Genomic DNA, 16,582 nt, shown 5'->3' on the forward strand with positions numbered 1-16,582 from the left:
CAAATTTTCATTATTATTCCTTTTATTTTCATATAAATTAACATTCTAAAAAATCGAATAGAAACACTAAATACAGTATTGCACATAGTGATCTTTGTTAGATGTCCTATTATTTCATTTAGTATGGCAATATACATAACTGTAGGTACTGAAGGGAACAGGAAGGCTACAAASCAAAACATGCTACTGTATTCTTGCAATTAAGAGCAAAGTTAAAAGGAAAAGACTATTGTTTACATAAATACAAACATGAATTTGAATCAGTGCCATTAAAATAGCTTTATTTTTTAAAGTTTTTTTCCATAAATTAGTTGTAACAGCAAATAATCTCTTCTTTTCACTTCCCCGAATAGTAATGTTACTCCCATCAACACAAAATTTTAGAACTCCATTCGTGTTAATTTATATCCCTGCCAGAAATAATTATGAGTACAGAATTTCACAAAGGTCGGTCCAGCARCAGGAGACTTGCTTTTCACATAGTGAAAAAACCATCTTTCCTAGTGCTTAGTATATATGAAGAATAACAGATTCCTGAGGTCATAATTTGCACTTCCCCTTATGACACCTTGTAGAGTGTATTAGCCTCTGGACATCCAGGAACTCCTTACGATGTACTAGATTAGAAAGGGAATAATCTACCCTAGCAGGTTAGATCTCATTTGCTGTACCCCAGTGTGTTCTAGGCTCCAAGGCTGTGAGCAGGTGCATCTGATTCAGTTGCACACACCGACTGCTTTCAGGGAAAGTGCATTTTGAAAGCAAAATGTTAGCATTCAATCAGGCTGATTGTTTTGGGGCTTTTTAATTAGGACTGACGGAAGGTGGTGTTACTGGTTGAGCAGATCAAGATTGACATAGTAAATTCTGGACTGCAAATAGGAATTAAGCATGTGGTCTAAAATGGAAGCCCTAAGTCATAGACTTCAATCATTAACCTCCTAGTCAGGAACACTGAAAGCCTGGAGGAAAAATCTGCAATTCTGTTAAGTGTGAAATTGATGTGAATTTGTTGGTAGTCTATGTTCTGTCACTAGAATTGGCTACTGTTTTCCAGAAATGTCAATTCCCATGTGCATCTTTTAATGGCTTTCTAAAGGAGTTTTAAATTAACAGTAAAGCTATTTCCGAAAGGGAAGTCATGTACATATGGCCAAAAGCCTGTCTGATTTAAGTGATAAGGAGTTAAAACTATACTATACCTTCTAAAGTTCATGTAAAAGTATTAGCTGCTTTATATATTAACAAACTATAATAGCCAAATCTCTCTCATATTCTCTAGAGTACTTCTGTGCTTTTCTGTATTTTCCTACTTTTCACTTAATTTTTTATGTTGGATTTCTGACCCCTATACCACCTGGCATTCACTATCTGGCAAAAGATGAAGTAAAAGTATGCTGCCTTATCGATTTTAAAGATAGTTACAGTAAACATCTTGTTCCACAAATATTTAGTCATGGAGGGCAACCAAACAAGTTGGGAAAGCATTGATTATACTGTATAAACAGCACTTAACGATTCAAAATACAAACTACAAATGCCAACATGAAACGGACACAAACAATTCACTAGGAGTAACATTTCTTTCCCTAATCTAAGTGCAGTGCCATGAAGTATWTGTGTTAGACAGATGTTGCCAGTAGGAATGGAAATGTTTTACTGTATCAAGTAGCATTCTTACGAAGTTCAACTTAATGCAATTTTCAGCATGTTCAGAACTGATGCAGATGCTGCTTTTTACGCATGCTGATTTGGCCTATTTGTAATATACCATAAACTTTACAAAATATTATTTTTGACTGGCAAAGGAGATACAGAGTACAGGGAAAGTGTTTCAAGTCCATACCTAGTCTATTATTGGGCACTCCATTAAAGTGATTACATTCGTTCATGAATGTTCAATAACACATCAATTGGTGGAAAACTCTAGAGAACAAAACGGAAATTCAGAAAGGTCAAGCGAGCAAATGATGAAGATGATGTTTTTTCCTTCCCCCTCACCCTCCCACCCACAGACAGGTTGAGTTTTGGTAACCAGGTAACAATGGCTTTCACTTTTCTTCTCTCAGATTTTCATACTTATCTTTGCTTTCTGAAAAACAGAAAACATACAGAGAATTGAGTATACATAAGAACACATGCCACACATCTGTAAAGCACAGAAATATGTAGGCCAACATTCAATTATACTTACTGTAGGGTTGATGTCACAAATAAATTCCCTTTGAAACTAAAATTGAAGCAGACTGCAGCTAAACATTGTGCTTATGAAATATTTTTGTTTACTTTCCTTTTTATTTTATCAAATATTTAGTAACATTAGAAATGCCTGCAGTGGTAAACAGACAGAAATCCTGATATTCAAGTCTACTTGGAAGTCTCAGTTTCAGTACGAGTAAAAATGGTAATGATATAGGAGTAATTAAGCCTTCAGTTATTTAAAAAAGACCTCCCTCAATGGCTTACAAGCGTGGAGATRTAGGGCAGATGAAAAAAATCCAAATCAACATTTTCTTTTAAATAATGTCTTGATCTGGTTACAAATTAAATTGATAAAATAAAAGTCTAGTTTACCATTCCTAACCAAGTTGTTACTCCACTTACATTTCCTGTGGCACTGACTATAACCACTTCTCCCTAAACACTCAGAGTAAGAAACAACAAAAACAATTCTCTCTCTTTCCTTCTGTCAAATTATACTAGTTAATTTGACTTATAGTAAGTGACAGTCTGCTTCATTTCAAGGATATGTCAGAGTAACACAGCAATGAATATAAAGCACAAAAGAATTCAATCACGCCTCTGGGAGGAAAGGAGCATGAAAAAAATAATCTATTTTCAGATTCTAGCAATATAATTCATAGTCAGCTGCTACAGATATAATTGTAATGTGACGTGCCAGGTTCATCTTCCACTAGAGGAAAATTCATCCATTGAAAAACACATCATGATCTTACCAATGTTTAGGCAATCATATTGGAGTATTTTCATTGAAATGATAGGAATTAGTCCTCTACTACCATTAAACACATTTATCTGGTTTCAGGAGAAAAAATCAGAGGATAGTATTGTCTCTTCCTATGACTGCAATTCCAAAGAAATCCAGATCAGTGGAACAGAAAGAACTGTTTTTTGACACAGTGGCCCAAACTGAGTGTCCCTATCATTCACCTTCCATTACATTTTGCAGCTTTTAGAAAACAAAATAATTACAGACTGAGTAAGTCCGGAATAATCTTTCTTCCTTTTAGATGTATCCCATGCTAAAATTTCATACAACAGATGTACAAGGCAGAACATGCTTCTCTTGTTTGTGCACATCTGTTTTGTGCAGTAACATTCACAAGCAGCAACTGAGTTTTAACCTAACACCTTTCATGAAAATGTCAAAAATATTTTTTAAAATGAGTGCATCAAGAATAACATACCTACAAAATGCAAAGAGCAAAATGTAGAAAGACTGATGGGAATAGATGCATAGCTGTATTTTTTACTTACAATTCCAGAGTCATGTTTTGGTCTTATATTGTAAAGTGATTTCCCCTTTTTCTGCCTGCAGACTTCCTCTGCTTCTTTAACTCTGAAAAGAGACATAATTTATAAATATTTCCTTAGACTAAAACCAAAGACAGTGGAGTACATAACTTACAAATTTAGGCTCGAGGACACAAGTGGGTAATTTAATTCCCCATATGTTTATTAGCATACTCCATGAAATAGCATTTATACTAATGTAGCTGTCATTGCCATACCATCAGACTGTGGCACTTACAAGGGCAGACATAATCAATGGTTTAATCAGTTCTAATTACCAAAAGTAATCAGCATTGTGGTTGAAAATTCAAATATATCCGGATTTAAAATACACTGGCTGACACAAAGACTAGCCTTCTGAACATTCAGCCAAACCCTGCTAAGAAAACTCCATTTCTTGTTACAACTTTTTTTTTTTTTTTTTTTTTATTTTTTTTTTAACAAATCCTGCCCTCAGTACTTCAACTGTAGGTTTAAGAAAGAATCTCAGCAAACTCTTCTGCCTTTCACCCAAATCTGTTTGCATTTAAAACTGCAAAACAAGTTACCCTAAATTGCTAGTCTTCATTCTCTAAATTAAAATATTTAATAGATGAGGCTTTAAAAAAATCCAGAATCATTTTTAAAGAATATGACATTTGCAACCAATGTGGTGCATGTTACTGTACACATCCCTTTCTTTCCAAAAGCAAGGGTAAGCAGCAAGGCTTGCAGTGCTCTCTGGAGATAAACACACTTGGGCTGCTTGAGTGTAAAGAGAACAGGTCCCAAAACTAATGGTGTCTCTTAATAGGGTTTCCTGACTTGGTAAATGGTACTAAATTAGGGCCTTATGAAAGGATCCCAAATGACACATTTTTGATGAGATTAATCTCTTCTTTGACATCAAGATAGGGAACAAACCCCAAAAGGTAGAGAAATGTACTCAGACTGGGACTATCAGAATCAGTCTAGTGAGTTCAGTGTACACTGAACACTGTGAAATATTATTATTTTTTACTGTGTTTACTTATTCTGTAAATCAACTTTAAACACGCATGGTTACTGAAACACTGATATTACAGATTTAAGTTATTAAATCTCTAAGCTTCGAAGGTTTATATAAACCTTTTATACAAGATGGCATTAAGTAGCRTAAGATGTGCTAGTTTTTTTGATGAGGGATGACAGTATCAGTTATAAATAAGAAAGTAAAATAAAAATGTACATCCTGTATTGGCTATAATGCACACACTTGCCAACAAYAGACTTTGGATGGTGCTTACTTTGCCCTTTCATCGTTATCCAGCAGTAAAAAAAAATAGTAAATTGATATTGAAGAAATGATATATCTTTGGCTGTTTCTTTGTGGTTTRTCTCCAGACCACTTGCATGTCTGCTATTTCACTGAGGCTACACAGGACTATGGGAGAATCAGACTCTGTGTTACTAATATTTTAAAATAATTCTTTTGTGTGTGGTAAGGGCCAGATTTTTGATAGTATGACTCCAGCTGGGTCTGCTAAGCACATTAGAAAAACTGCCTTCACATTCATCTCTGTTATCCAGCTTCGCCAGACACACCTCGTTCTTTTCATGTTTCAAATTTATACTTCTGAAAATTAATTTAAACTGTAGTTCTTTTCCAGCACTTCTAATAACCTGCAATCTTAATTTGATAGCCTTGTATTTTATTAATATAGGAACACCTTTACTTGCACAGGTGGGGGAATAAAGTGCTTTGAAATCTGTTACTTTTAAGCTGTAATGCTTTTTGTCTGATCTGCAGATCAGACAGATTGCTGCAGCACAACAGAGAACAAAAATGTCAAACAGCCAAGTAATTCACCTATAAAAATATATGTAAATAGATTCAGTAAAAGTGATAGCCAAAATGCTGTGGTAGCTTCTGGGACAGACGCTTCTGGGAATGGTACAGAATACAGTAAAATTCCAAGTCATTTTATTTTTCCTTAAATGCCACCTTTTCTTCTGCTTAACTTCTACTTATATCTGAAGGAAGAAAAATATCTGTGACATTGATCTTCCCATGATGTTTTCCGAACAGTCAAACACATTCCAAGCCATCAAAAGCAACTCTCAAAAAGACAGTTGTAAAATAGTATATCCATCATATCATTTCCTCTTTTTAACATATGACTATAGCTGGCTGCCATCATTGGTAGCCATAATTTAAATTAGAGAATGAAATGTTACTTGGGAGTAAATTAGCATCAAATCTTGGGGACTGTACAAGTACTAGAGAAGTTAGCAAGATGAGTGTTTTTTTAGAAGCAATTTAATATATGCAGGTATTCAGACTACTCATCATGCAAATGGCTGCATATGTAACATACAAAAATATTTTCTAAACCACTTCACACAGATCCAGATGTTATTCTTAGGAAATGTCAAGGAATATGTAGTTCTACTCTTTGTCCCATCGAAATATCCCCCTTCAAGGAYGGATTGCCCACTGCTTGACTAACAGAGTAGGTTGTAGGACAGCACAGTTTCCTGTTAATTCAAAACAAAAATCCTTACACAGAATGGATCATTTGATAATACAGTGATAAGGGTTATTTTCGAAAATACAGTTCCTGTTAAGTAGCACTGTCAGTGTAATATTTTAAACTCTCTGCTTCAGTCAGAGAAATCACTACATGKGGAAAGGCTGCCTTGGCTTGAAACGACAAAATGCTATTGATGCCATTCAGTGAGGGGAAGAGTCAGAACTTCCGTGCTGCTTAAACTGCAGTCGAAACTTGTGTTTTGTATATCCTAATGAGATAGGCAAAGATACCTTGCTTCTGTCAGATCCTGTCTGGCTCAAGTCATATTTCTCACCCTGGCAAATTGACGTGCCTCTTCCTCTTGCTCATGCTTTTCCTGCACTATTTCCCACTCACTTCAGTGGGACTGAGATAGGTGTAGAGACACAAGGTAATAACCTAAGACCAAAAAGATGTAAAAGTTATATGAAAACTCGTGGTCATGTCAGGGAGACTGGGTTAACTATTCAAGTGGTCCGAGTGCCATGAATAGATTCATGCATCTAATTCAATACTGGGGGGAGGGAAAGGGATGTCTGAGGAAAACAACACAACAGCTCTAATCTGCGAGCCTCCCTGCAGTCACAAACGGGGAAGCAGTTGCACACAATGGCATACTTCTAAGCTCCAGGCCAAAGTGACACTGCTCTTCTGCCAGTGCAGGCAGCAAGGAGCACAAAAGAGCATTAAACAGTTAAAAAGACATTCCTAGGAAAGGAGCGGGCATTCAGCTGTCAGGGCCCCTGTGGAAAGATCAGCTGCCACCAAGGGAGGCTATGGAAAAAGAGTATGAAGAAGGTGGGCGTTCCCCAGTTACAGAGAATTACGACTGTTGGGCAAAGGCAGGCGTGTGTATAGACTGATTTATTGTTTTGAAGATCTGCTTTTACTTAAACTATTTACTTCTATGCAACTAATACTTTCTGTTATAAAGGGACCAAACAGTCTCTATAACTACTAGCCATTACTTTCAAGTGCAATACTCAGACCTGGAACAGCAGCTCAAGGCATGATCCGAGAGCAGGTAAACATGGGGTAGGTGAAAGAGGACCTACCAGGTCCTCTTGAAGAAGCTGGGTGATACGCTTAACTTAGTAAGCGTGATGGGAATTATTCACAAGCTTACAGTGCGCTAAGCTCCTTTGCTAGATTGATGCTCACTCTTCCTACATTTCAACTGCTTCTCAAACTCGCTTTCTTTCAGTTAACTTACTTCGGTTCATTTGCTATCTACTCCTGTCCCACCCCATGTTAATTTTGACTCAGAACAGAGCATATCAGTTGTTAGGAAAGGTAACATTAGCTGTATTATTTTTAATAACTTTTGCCTGTTACTTCTTTACCCAAGTAATTTCTTGCTTTTGTCTTAATCAGGACATAATCACAGCACACACACACCCCCCAAAACAAAAAACCAAACTCTTCTCCACCTAATCAACCACAGAGTTGCTTAACTCTCACTACAGTAATCTGAAGAGCAGAGGTATTCAGAGCAGTGGATCTGGCATCAGGCCCAGGGCAGATTCTATAAATACCAAATAAGAAAGTTCCTAACTTGAATCTGGACAAATACATGCCCTTAAATATTAATTAAACTTAGGTAAAGTGGCTTTTATTACTGCAGAAAGGGTATCGTACCAAGCAACCTCAGTGATAAGAAAACATTTAAGAAACGTACAACAGTGTGCAAAGCCTAGCTCAGGTAAAATCCCACAAGTCCATAAACAGCTAAGCACTCTCAGAGCCTAAGAATTAGTTTCAAATGCTGCCACTTCAGAGAGATTCAGAGAGTCTAATAAGTGTTACCCTAAACAAAGGAAGTAGTTTCTTATTTCCATCATAATAAAAACACTTTTCTCCAGTGCTTTCACTTCTTTTTACCTCCTATGTATTTTGAGACAAACGTATACAGTGTTCACTATGATTAAGTTTAAAAAGTCTGCAAGATGAGTAAGAGTTACACTTTGGCATGCACACAGGAAAAAGAAACCCGACATCCCTACAAGCCCAAAGACAGAGTAGCCTTATCCACCTTCTAGACCAAAAGCCAGCCTGGCCACAGCCTTATCAAGACTTAGAGAATTTCTCTCATCATTCAGTCCAATGAGAAGGGTGGCCACTTTCCTGCCACTAAACATTAATAATGTTGTCTGAAGTATCTGTGGCAGACAGATTCATTTCCTACTGGCTCCATCTAGGCTTGGTAGCCTTACACTTCACTAGAGAGCACTACGACATGACAAATGTAAGCACAGTGAGAAGGCTGGAATGTTATATGCTGTAGATAGTTACGGCTGCTCACAGAAACTTCCACAATAAATTCAGAGACATTACTTCTATACTCTGACAGTGCAGTTCATGAAACTTGAAGAAACTTTTCTGTATATTCTGTATTTTGTAACATAAACCAAAGTTGAGACCAATACTTATCATCAGATAAAATATTTTAGCATGCAACACCACCTTTTTTATATAAGTAAGTTGGTTGGGCTGGAAATAACTTGTTTATAATAATAATAGTACCTTGAAATATAAAACCAAACAATTCTCAGCAAAAATACCCAATGCCAAATGTTCCTATGACCTCAAGAGCAGAAAATTTTAAAATTGTTTCTTGGAAAACTGTTCCAGAGTAATGGGTTTAAGTTTTATTTTTTTGACCTAGTTATTAAAATATTGAAATGATTTTTGCTATGAAGTTTCTTTAGTGAAAAAACAGAGTAACTGTAAAAGAAAAATAAAGTTCCAAAAAAAGTAGAACAAAAAATATAGAGTTTTTACTTTCACACCAACAGGCTCGAAGTGATGACATAGATATGATTCAGTATCTGACTGCAAAGACTTTATACAGATAAGAAGCACATTGTAATGTACCTGGTCCCATCAAACTGACTGATGAAACCTAACCTCTGCCTACCAACAGAGAGATTATGTATTAGACTACCTTGACATCACTGCCAGCTTCTTGCATGGTTCCGTTAAGGACCATGAAGCAGACAAAGCCTGGCTGAAAGACACAGAGATTAATCGTACTTTGGCTCAGAGAACCAAGGACAAATCGACTAAAGTGTTTGAATCTGGCCACTTAACACAGACACTAACCTGTAACAGGACCATGAATGTGATCCTGTTGTCAACAGTGTAGAACTGACTTCACAGAATACATTTTAAATTTTCTTCAGTGTCCATCATGTCAAACTGACCTAAAAATGAGGCTTCCAGGCCAAGTGAAATTGAAACCAACTGAAATGAAAATGAGACCTTCCAATTTTCAGAGTGTCTCTCCAATCCACAATACACTTCAAAATATTCTGAAATAATTTCAATTCAGAATTATCAGTCTGCAGAACTGAAGTCTTTGAAATCTGGCTTGATTAGGAAGAAAAGAAAGTGGAATGTGTTAAAATCTCTCTCTCCAATCCACAATACACTTCAAAATATTCTGAAATAATTTCAATTCAGAATTATCAGTCTGCAGAACTGAAGTCTTTGAAATCTGGCTTGATTAGGAAGAAAAGAAAGTGGAATGTGTTAAAATCTCTCTCTCATAATTTCTCTATGGAAAAAAATATCCAGTTTCTCAGTTCTATCTTGCAATAATAGTTTTGATAGTCTAGAGATTCTGCTCTCACCTGCATAGAGATACAGTATGCATAAAAACACAAAAAAAGATGTTGTATTAAAATACATATTTTAACATAATAGCTTTAGCATTAAAGAAAATTTCACCTTGGAAATGTAATGACATGAAAAATTAAACAGTTAAGAGTGGCTATGATTCTAATAAAATGCATATGCCTGTGTCCACTTAAACACATATTTCCTGACTTCTGTCATCACATTCATAAATTTTATTCTTGTCAAGGTGGCCAGTATTTTGGACTACACATCATTACCTTCTGGCAAGATGGCAATCATTTTCCTACAAACTTTGCATATGAAAATTGAAGTTGCCCTAAGAAAAGATAGTCATCACCTTCCATTGTTTTWCTTGGGACAGAAGCCAGATTGCTCTCAAAGAAGCTGGCTGCCTTCTAGGCTATTTGGCTAGGAAATTCAACAGGAAATGATAAGGGAAAGGAACAAGACTTGAGGTGAGGTAAAACTGGTAACATAATGAACAAGCAAAAGAAAGAAAACTCAGGAGCAAATGGAAACGTGAAACTATACATGCTCTGAAACATTTTGAAGGAGTAAAGGGGATAAAGGAGGAAAAAGTGTAATTTGTAAAAAAAAAAAAAAATGAGAAAAGTCTTAGTGAAGAGACTAAGCATAGAAGGAGACTATCTTACAGAGGATACAAAGACATACTGTGGACAGATAGCAGCTACAATACTGGCAGAACAAGAGAACTGAATGAGTAGAGGAGAACACTGGAAAGAAAAGAAGCAAAGTCAGCAGAAGTCAGCTGGAGAGTCACAGAAACAGAAGTACCCAGGACAGGAGGCAGGAATATAAAAGGACCCCAGGTTTGCGGCATCAGGTGTCAGAAGATGCCCATTTATAGCCATGCTCTGACCTCAGACTGACTGAAGATACAGCAAGCCTCTTCTCAAAATGTAAGAACTCCTGACATTAGACTATCCCCTGTACTCATGCCGTAAAACATTCACAGTGCCATACACTTCTGGATCAGGCTGAATGACAGTAGATTTTAAGTCATGAGAGTTTCAAGATTTGGACAYGAACAGTTTAATGACAAATGCTGTTCAAAATATTATAATACAGTATTGTATCTCAAATGCTTCTTTGACTTGGAATGAAAACATTTCGCAAGTAAAGAAAGTACAACACCATATTATTATAAAGTGTAATAGCCATAAAAACAGAAGGCAAATTTCATTGTGAAATTTTGATTCGTATCTATCTCCTTTTATGCACAACACACATGTTAAGATGCAATTTAACATATCTGAATGATACCATACCATCACTAGGTTAATAAAGAAGACACTGCTGAAGAGTCCTTTGATTGTTTATTTGGGGCCATTCTGGAATCTGGTCTTGTGTAAGTCACAAAAGTCAGGAGAGATTAGATTGGAATTTTTGTACTAGATCCTTCACTGTGTTTCTGATTAGAAGTCATACGTACTAGTTGCCTTACGTTTCTGTATGGAAGTACTTGTTCCTTTCTTAGAAAACACAGTATTATTTAAACAAAGTTAAACTAACGTATTAAAAAATAATTTCAAGCTGAGATCTAGACTGAACCTATACCTCCAACCTGAACAGTACCTCCAAACATTTTTATTTTTCACAAACTTATCCCTGAAGAGCAATGCTAAGAATGAAAGTCATTGCTCTCCTCTCTTTACCAAAAACCCCTGGTATTTTCATTGACAAAAAGCACTAATTGCAGAAAGTGCACAAGGAAAGAACAAAAGTACTGAAATAATGAGTAACTTCTCTCTCAGCTGGACAACAAATTGTCTCTTTGTGAGGCATTGCCTCAAAGGACCGTTCTGAATCTTTGGTGTGAGTATTTTTTTCAATGTTTGTAATGTAACCCAATATTTTCTGATCAGAAAGCTATTTTCTCCAAGTTAAATTTTTGAAATACCATCACAAACTTTGAACTGAATATTTAAAAGATGCTAAGTAACAAAAGCTGCATTGTTTTGAAATGTTGTCGTTATATCTACGTATCATWAAATGAAACCCAGCAGCATCAAACTCAAATTATTAGAGAGCAGTGAGCTTCACATACCTGCATAAGAAAATGCATCTACCATAATAAGTGAGTACTTCTTAACATAATGCTAGGAGATTTTGGTCAACATTACAATAGCACACAAGCAGTTTTCACAATCATTTGGAAATGTGACCCCACTAAACATATTCCATATTTTTATCATTTTCCTTGCATGCTGCCATTCCATATACATCTTTCTCTTCTCTTTTTCCATCTCGGCATTCCTCTGCAAGTGCATATTCCCATATCCCCAGATTTCTCACTCTCAAGTCTGACTCACTGGTTCCTATTATAAGCGTTAACAAAATATCCCTTAAATTACTCTGTGAGGACATTGCTCRCGCTATGGGATTTAATGCCCTCCTCTGCAAGCAGAAGTGGCAGCTTACCAATATGCTCCTCACTGTGCAACGTACAAATATCCAATGCCAGACTTTAAATTGCTCAACAGCAAGTTTTAAATCATCCTGCCGAGGAGTCTGTAGGGAGACATACCAGTCTTTCTGCAGAGCGAGATCAATGAGCTGTGGAGACATGCTGGCCAGGAATCTCCCTTTCATCTAGATATACACAGTGTGACACACCAGGTGCCAGCTTAACTGCTATTCTTACGGGAATGGGCAACTTTTACATTTGAGAGATGAGTATATTTTTTGAGCTTATAGATTTTTTTAAAAATGTGTCAAAGATTTATCGTGGGAGTTGAAAGGTTGAATAAAGTCAGCCAAAAGAAATTCRCAAACTTAGTGTGATGCAAGATATCAGAGACTTACAGAACTTTACCATAATGTTGATTCTGCTTATGAACTCTCCTCTGCTGGCATCACCGACTCAGTTATTTTCTGTTCAGTGACATGCCTTTCCATAAATGCAAGAGCCAGACTAAGCCTATGAGCAATCTTTATCTTATGCACACAATTAGAAAGTATCTATCTTCCYCTCTCCTCTTGCTTTTTTCCTTCCCACACAGAAATACAACTTTATTTCCCTTATTTAGTTAACTTTTTGCAAGGTTGCACAGGCTGTCTGGAACAGCAAATGTAACCTGAAGAACTGAAACACCCACAGTAGCAGACAAATGAGTGCCAATATCTCACTTGCATCCAGAGAAAGGGAAGACTGAATTGTGGCCCTGCAAGAATGCTTGTCCCTGCTTACTGACCTGTTTCTAACAAGATCTGAATCTGTGCCTAAGGTCTAATGATAATCACCTTTGACAAAAATGGAGGTTTTCCTTGTTCCCTCTTCTTTAAAATTTAAAGATAAGCTCTAAAAAGAYTGACTTCTTACTGTAGTAAGCCAGAGTGTATTTCACATCATTTAAGAAAAGATGAAGTAATAGACTGCTTAAGTGAGTCCTAAAGATGGATATTTGCTACCCACTTCAATACGAGATCTTCTGCATTCTAGCTACCAAGCATTTGCAAACTCCATATTTGACTACCACACAGAGTAGCTGCTCAACTTCTCCCATTTTTTTTTTAATTTGTCATAACTTTTCAAGATTTCCCTCTGCAGGGGTTTATTGAGTATTGCTTCACCAGTTCTTTGATTTTTTCAGTTCCCAGGACAGGCTATCTTTTCCTGGCTCCTAGGAAAGCAGTAGTGCTCTGGACAACTGTTCTGTAGTCCTCACTGGACAGTGAGAGAAGTGAAAATACTCTTTGCTCTCAAAGAAGTGCTATATTGGACTAATGCATTTAATGTTGAACACTTTACCTCAAAAATACAAACAAACTAGAAAATAAAAGGGGTGAGGGGGAACAAAGCCAGTGATTTATGGGGAAAGAGTTAATGTATTTGTATGTCAGTYTGCATGAGACACTTGCTCTCTCTACAGGAGGAAAAAAGATGCATTTGAAGATTGCTAGTGTGATCTTTTAAGATAAAAGTTATCCTGAAAAGGTAAAATTTTTGCATAGCTGTCATTGCAGTTGTGCATGATCTGACAATATGTATTCAGAGGGCAATTTCTGTTTCAGGGCATGCAGCAACTGAATTAAATTATGTAATAAGGCAGCAGAACAAGACACTTGCAAGGATCAAAATGATAATTCTTCTTTCAAACAACATTGAAAGGGAATTAGGGAAGATAATGTCAACTTTCCTGGCTTTCTTGATGATCACATATAAAGGGCAACTTTTACCTGCAGGTATCTTTCCAGAGTTTTCGAAGTATGAACACAATGCATAGCCTACTAATGACATAAAAATATACAGTGGAAGGACAATAGTAAAAAAGGATGCCTCTGAAAACCTCAAATATGCCCTGTTTAGGTTATTATTTTTTAATTAATTGCTTAATCAAGAAGTTATATCACTTTGAAGAYTTACACTTAAAAAGATACATCTTTAGGTTAGACATAGCATGAGAAATTTCAACCTAAACAGAACATTTCTGAGAACATTACAAATAACCCAGGTAACAATTTTGATCAGAATGCTCCACTTAGTCTTGACTACAGTGTAACCACAAATAATAGCACTGTTAAGATGACTGTAATAGACCTTTTGGCAGAACTATGCTTTCAGTGTAATTTTCAGGTGCATTTTTCTTTTTATTGCTACTGTATTTAACAGTTTATCATGCATAATTTTCTCTACAGCTGGTATTTTCCACTTCTGCTTTATTTCATCTGACAGAACTGAGCAAAAGCAGTAGAAAACTTGAGAAAAATTAATTTGTTTTTAACCTTGCATCATTTTTCTTCACTTTTTTCCCTCATCTTCTYGTAAAGAAATACAAAGTCTGACAGTTCAGTGTTTATCTTGTGCATATAAATGCCAGGCAGACCAATAAACAAGTTGAAATGCTGACTGAAAAGTGTTTAAAATAAAAGTTGGCCGACTGCTTTCTGTAAAACACACACACTTTTAATGTATCGGTAACAAAAAGTAATACTACCTTAGGAAATACCATCTATGAAAAGCCTTTGGGTAAATTATTGTAAAACAGTGTGACTCATATCTTCAGAGACTAAATAAGGAACAGCCASTATTAACAAGCAATTCCTTTCCCTACGCAATCCATATGGAAACTGGGATATAAAATACCCTAGAAACGTTGCCCATAGCATAAACATTTATTAAACAAATATTGGAATGGAGGGATAAGAGGAACGAAAGGGAAAGAAAGATGCTCAAATTAAAAAAGAAAAGGGAATGAAGTTTACTTTTTATAAATAATGATCATAATAGAAGTACTCTACGTCAGGTAGCACCCAGGCAATTAATTCTCTGACAATGGTGGCATATGATAATATTTAAAGTCTTACCATATCTGTCACTTAGAAACTTTACTGCCAGTGAAAGCCTACAGAAAGTTGCCTTGACCATTAACGTACTAGCCAGCTCTTCAACTCTAGCAGCAGAGAATAACATAACTTACCTTATGCACGTAGAAACAATTACCAGCTGTTTGCTGACAAAACACACAACAGGAAATTCTAGCCTTCCTTAGGGTTAAYGATATTTTTGTGACTCCAATGGAGTCAGGATTTTACCCCTCAAATATTGCTGCTGAGACCTTCATATWATCTAGTCACTAGTYGTGTYGGTGTATACAACATTAAATAACCAATTTGACGGACATAGGTCATCACAAAGTAGATAGAAAGCACTCATTCAGCAACATCATCAACATAGATTATAAGCCARTTTCTTGAACAAATAATCCATATTGCAGTGGCACAAGCAGATGTCCATCATCTGTGGATCTGTCCATACAGGCTGAGATTTTGAAAAATATCATGTTGTACATTCTTACACCTTTTTGCAGTACTTATTTTTCTCTCAAGATTCTTTGTCCTCTCTCAGTACTCAAGAGGGCCTCACATCAAAGCATCCTTTCTTTCACAAAGAACACTTGAAATGGCAAGTCAAGCAAATAACCTAAAGAGCAATTTTAGGTATCAAATTGAACTATGATGGCAGACATAATATTTTCCATGGAAAGGCTTTCATAATACAGTTGCTTTAGCAAAGAAGAGTCTTTGCTTCTAGGGAAAAAAAAAACCTCTTGCTTTCCTTGGAAAATTTTTATTCCTACTACTAATTTTGTCAAAATATTTTAATTCCTAAAAGGCAACAAAAAGACTTTTAGTTGTCCAGGTCTGAAATGGCACTGTGTCAAACTTTTCTGAGAGGTGAGTACAAACCAGGAGATTAAAGGTTTCCAAATTCTAAGCCTAGCCTCATCTGAACAAATTAAATCAATAAAGAGGAAGATTTAAAGTGGATGAGACAAGCCAAAATTAAAATTCTAGGAAGAAAAAAAAAAAAAAAAAACTACATACAATTTTTGGGATGGATCATTTTCAGTCTGTGACTGTGATTTTCAGTGACTTCCTGGATTTCAGCTAATTCTAGAAAGCCCCTTCTGGCCTGCTGAGGGTGTCTCCTCCTTCCCATCACCTCCAAGCTTTACCTTGGCTGTTCTTGCTACTTCGCAGGAATCTCCCAGCTTCCTTGCCCACCACAGGCTCCCTGGTTCCTGTGTCTCTCCCTCCCTGTCTCATCTTGCCTCTAAAGCTATTGTCTGGGTAAACATGCTCAGTTCCTTTCAGGCTAATGACACCTTTGCCCTAGACAGTGTACAGCCACTTTTCTCTCTGCTGCTTCAATGCATGGCATAATACAGACTATTCATACAGTGAACTGAAAGAGAATTAACTGATTGTACTGGAATCCCATTCTCCTCTTAAGCTTTAGATGTAGAAGAAAAATAGCATGAAGAGGCTTTGTGCTTTTTTAGTTAATTTCTTTTAAAGAAAAATATTTTGCAGTGAAAGCTTTTAAGATAAGGTTGTTTCAGCGGAAATACTGA

At 36.3% G+C, this 16,582-nt stretch overlaps 1 protein-coding gene across 1 annotated transcript in view; it reads right to left on the reverse strand.

Moving 5' to 3' along the window:
• Positions 1–16,582, reverse strand: part of FMN2 (formin 2) — a 166,493-nt gene continuing 149,911 nt past the window's right edge. Inside the window, exons 19-20 of the mRNA XM_085298284.1 lie at positions 3,499–3,580; positions 1–2,092 (exon numbers count right to left, since the gene is read on the reverse strand). Of these exons, the coding sequence (XP_085154410.1) occupies positions 2,066–2,092; positions 3,499–3,580 (109 nt within the window). The 3' untranslated portion in view covers positions 1–2,065. The remainder of the gene's footprint in view (positions 2,093–3,498; positions 3,581–16,582) is intronic.

Source organism: Rhea americana, unplaced genomic scaffold (assembly GCF_003343005.1).
Source record: "Rhea americana isolate MKP2758 unplaced genomic scaffold, rheAme1 scaffold_137, whole genome shotgun sequence".
NCBI lineage: Eukaryota > Metazoa > Chordata > Aves > Rheiformes > Rheidae > Rhea > Rhea americana.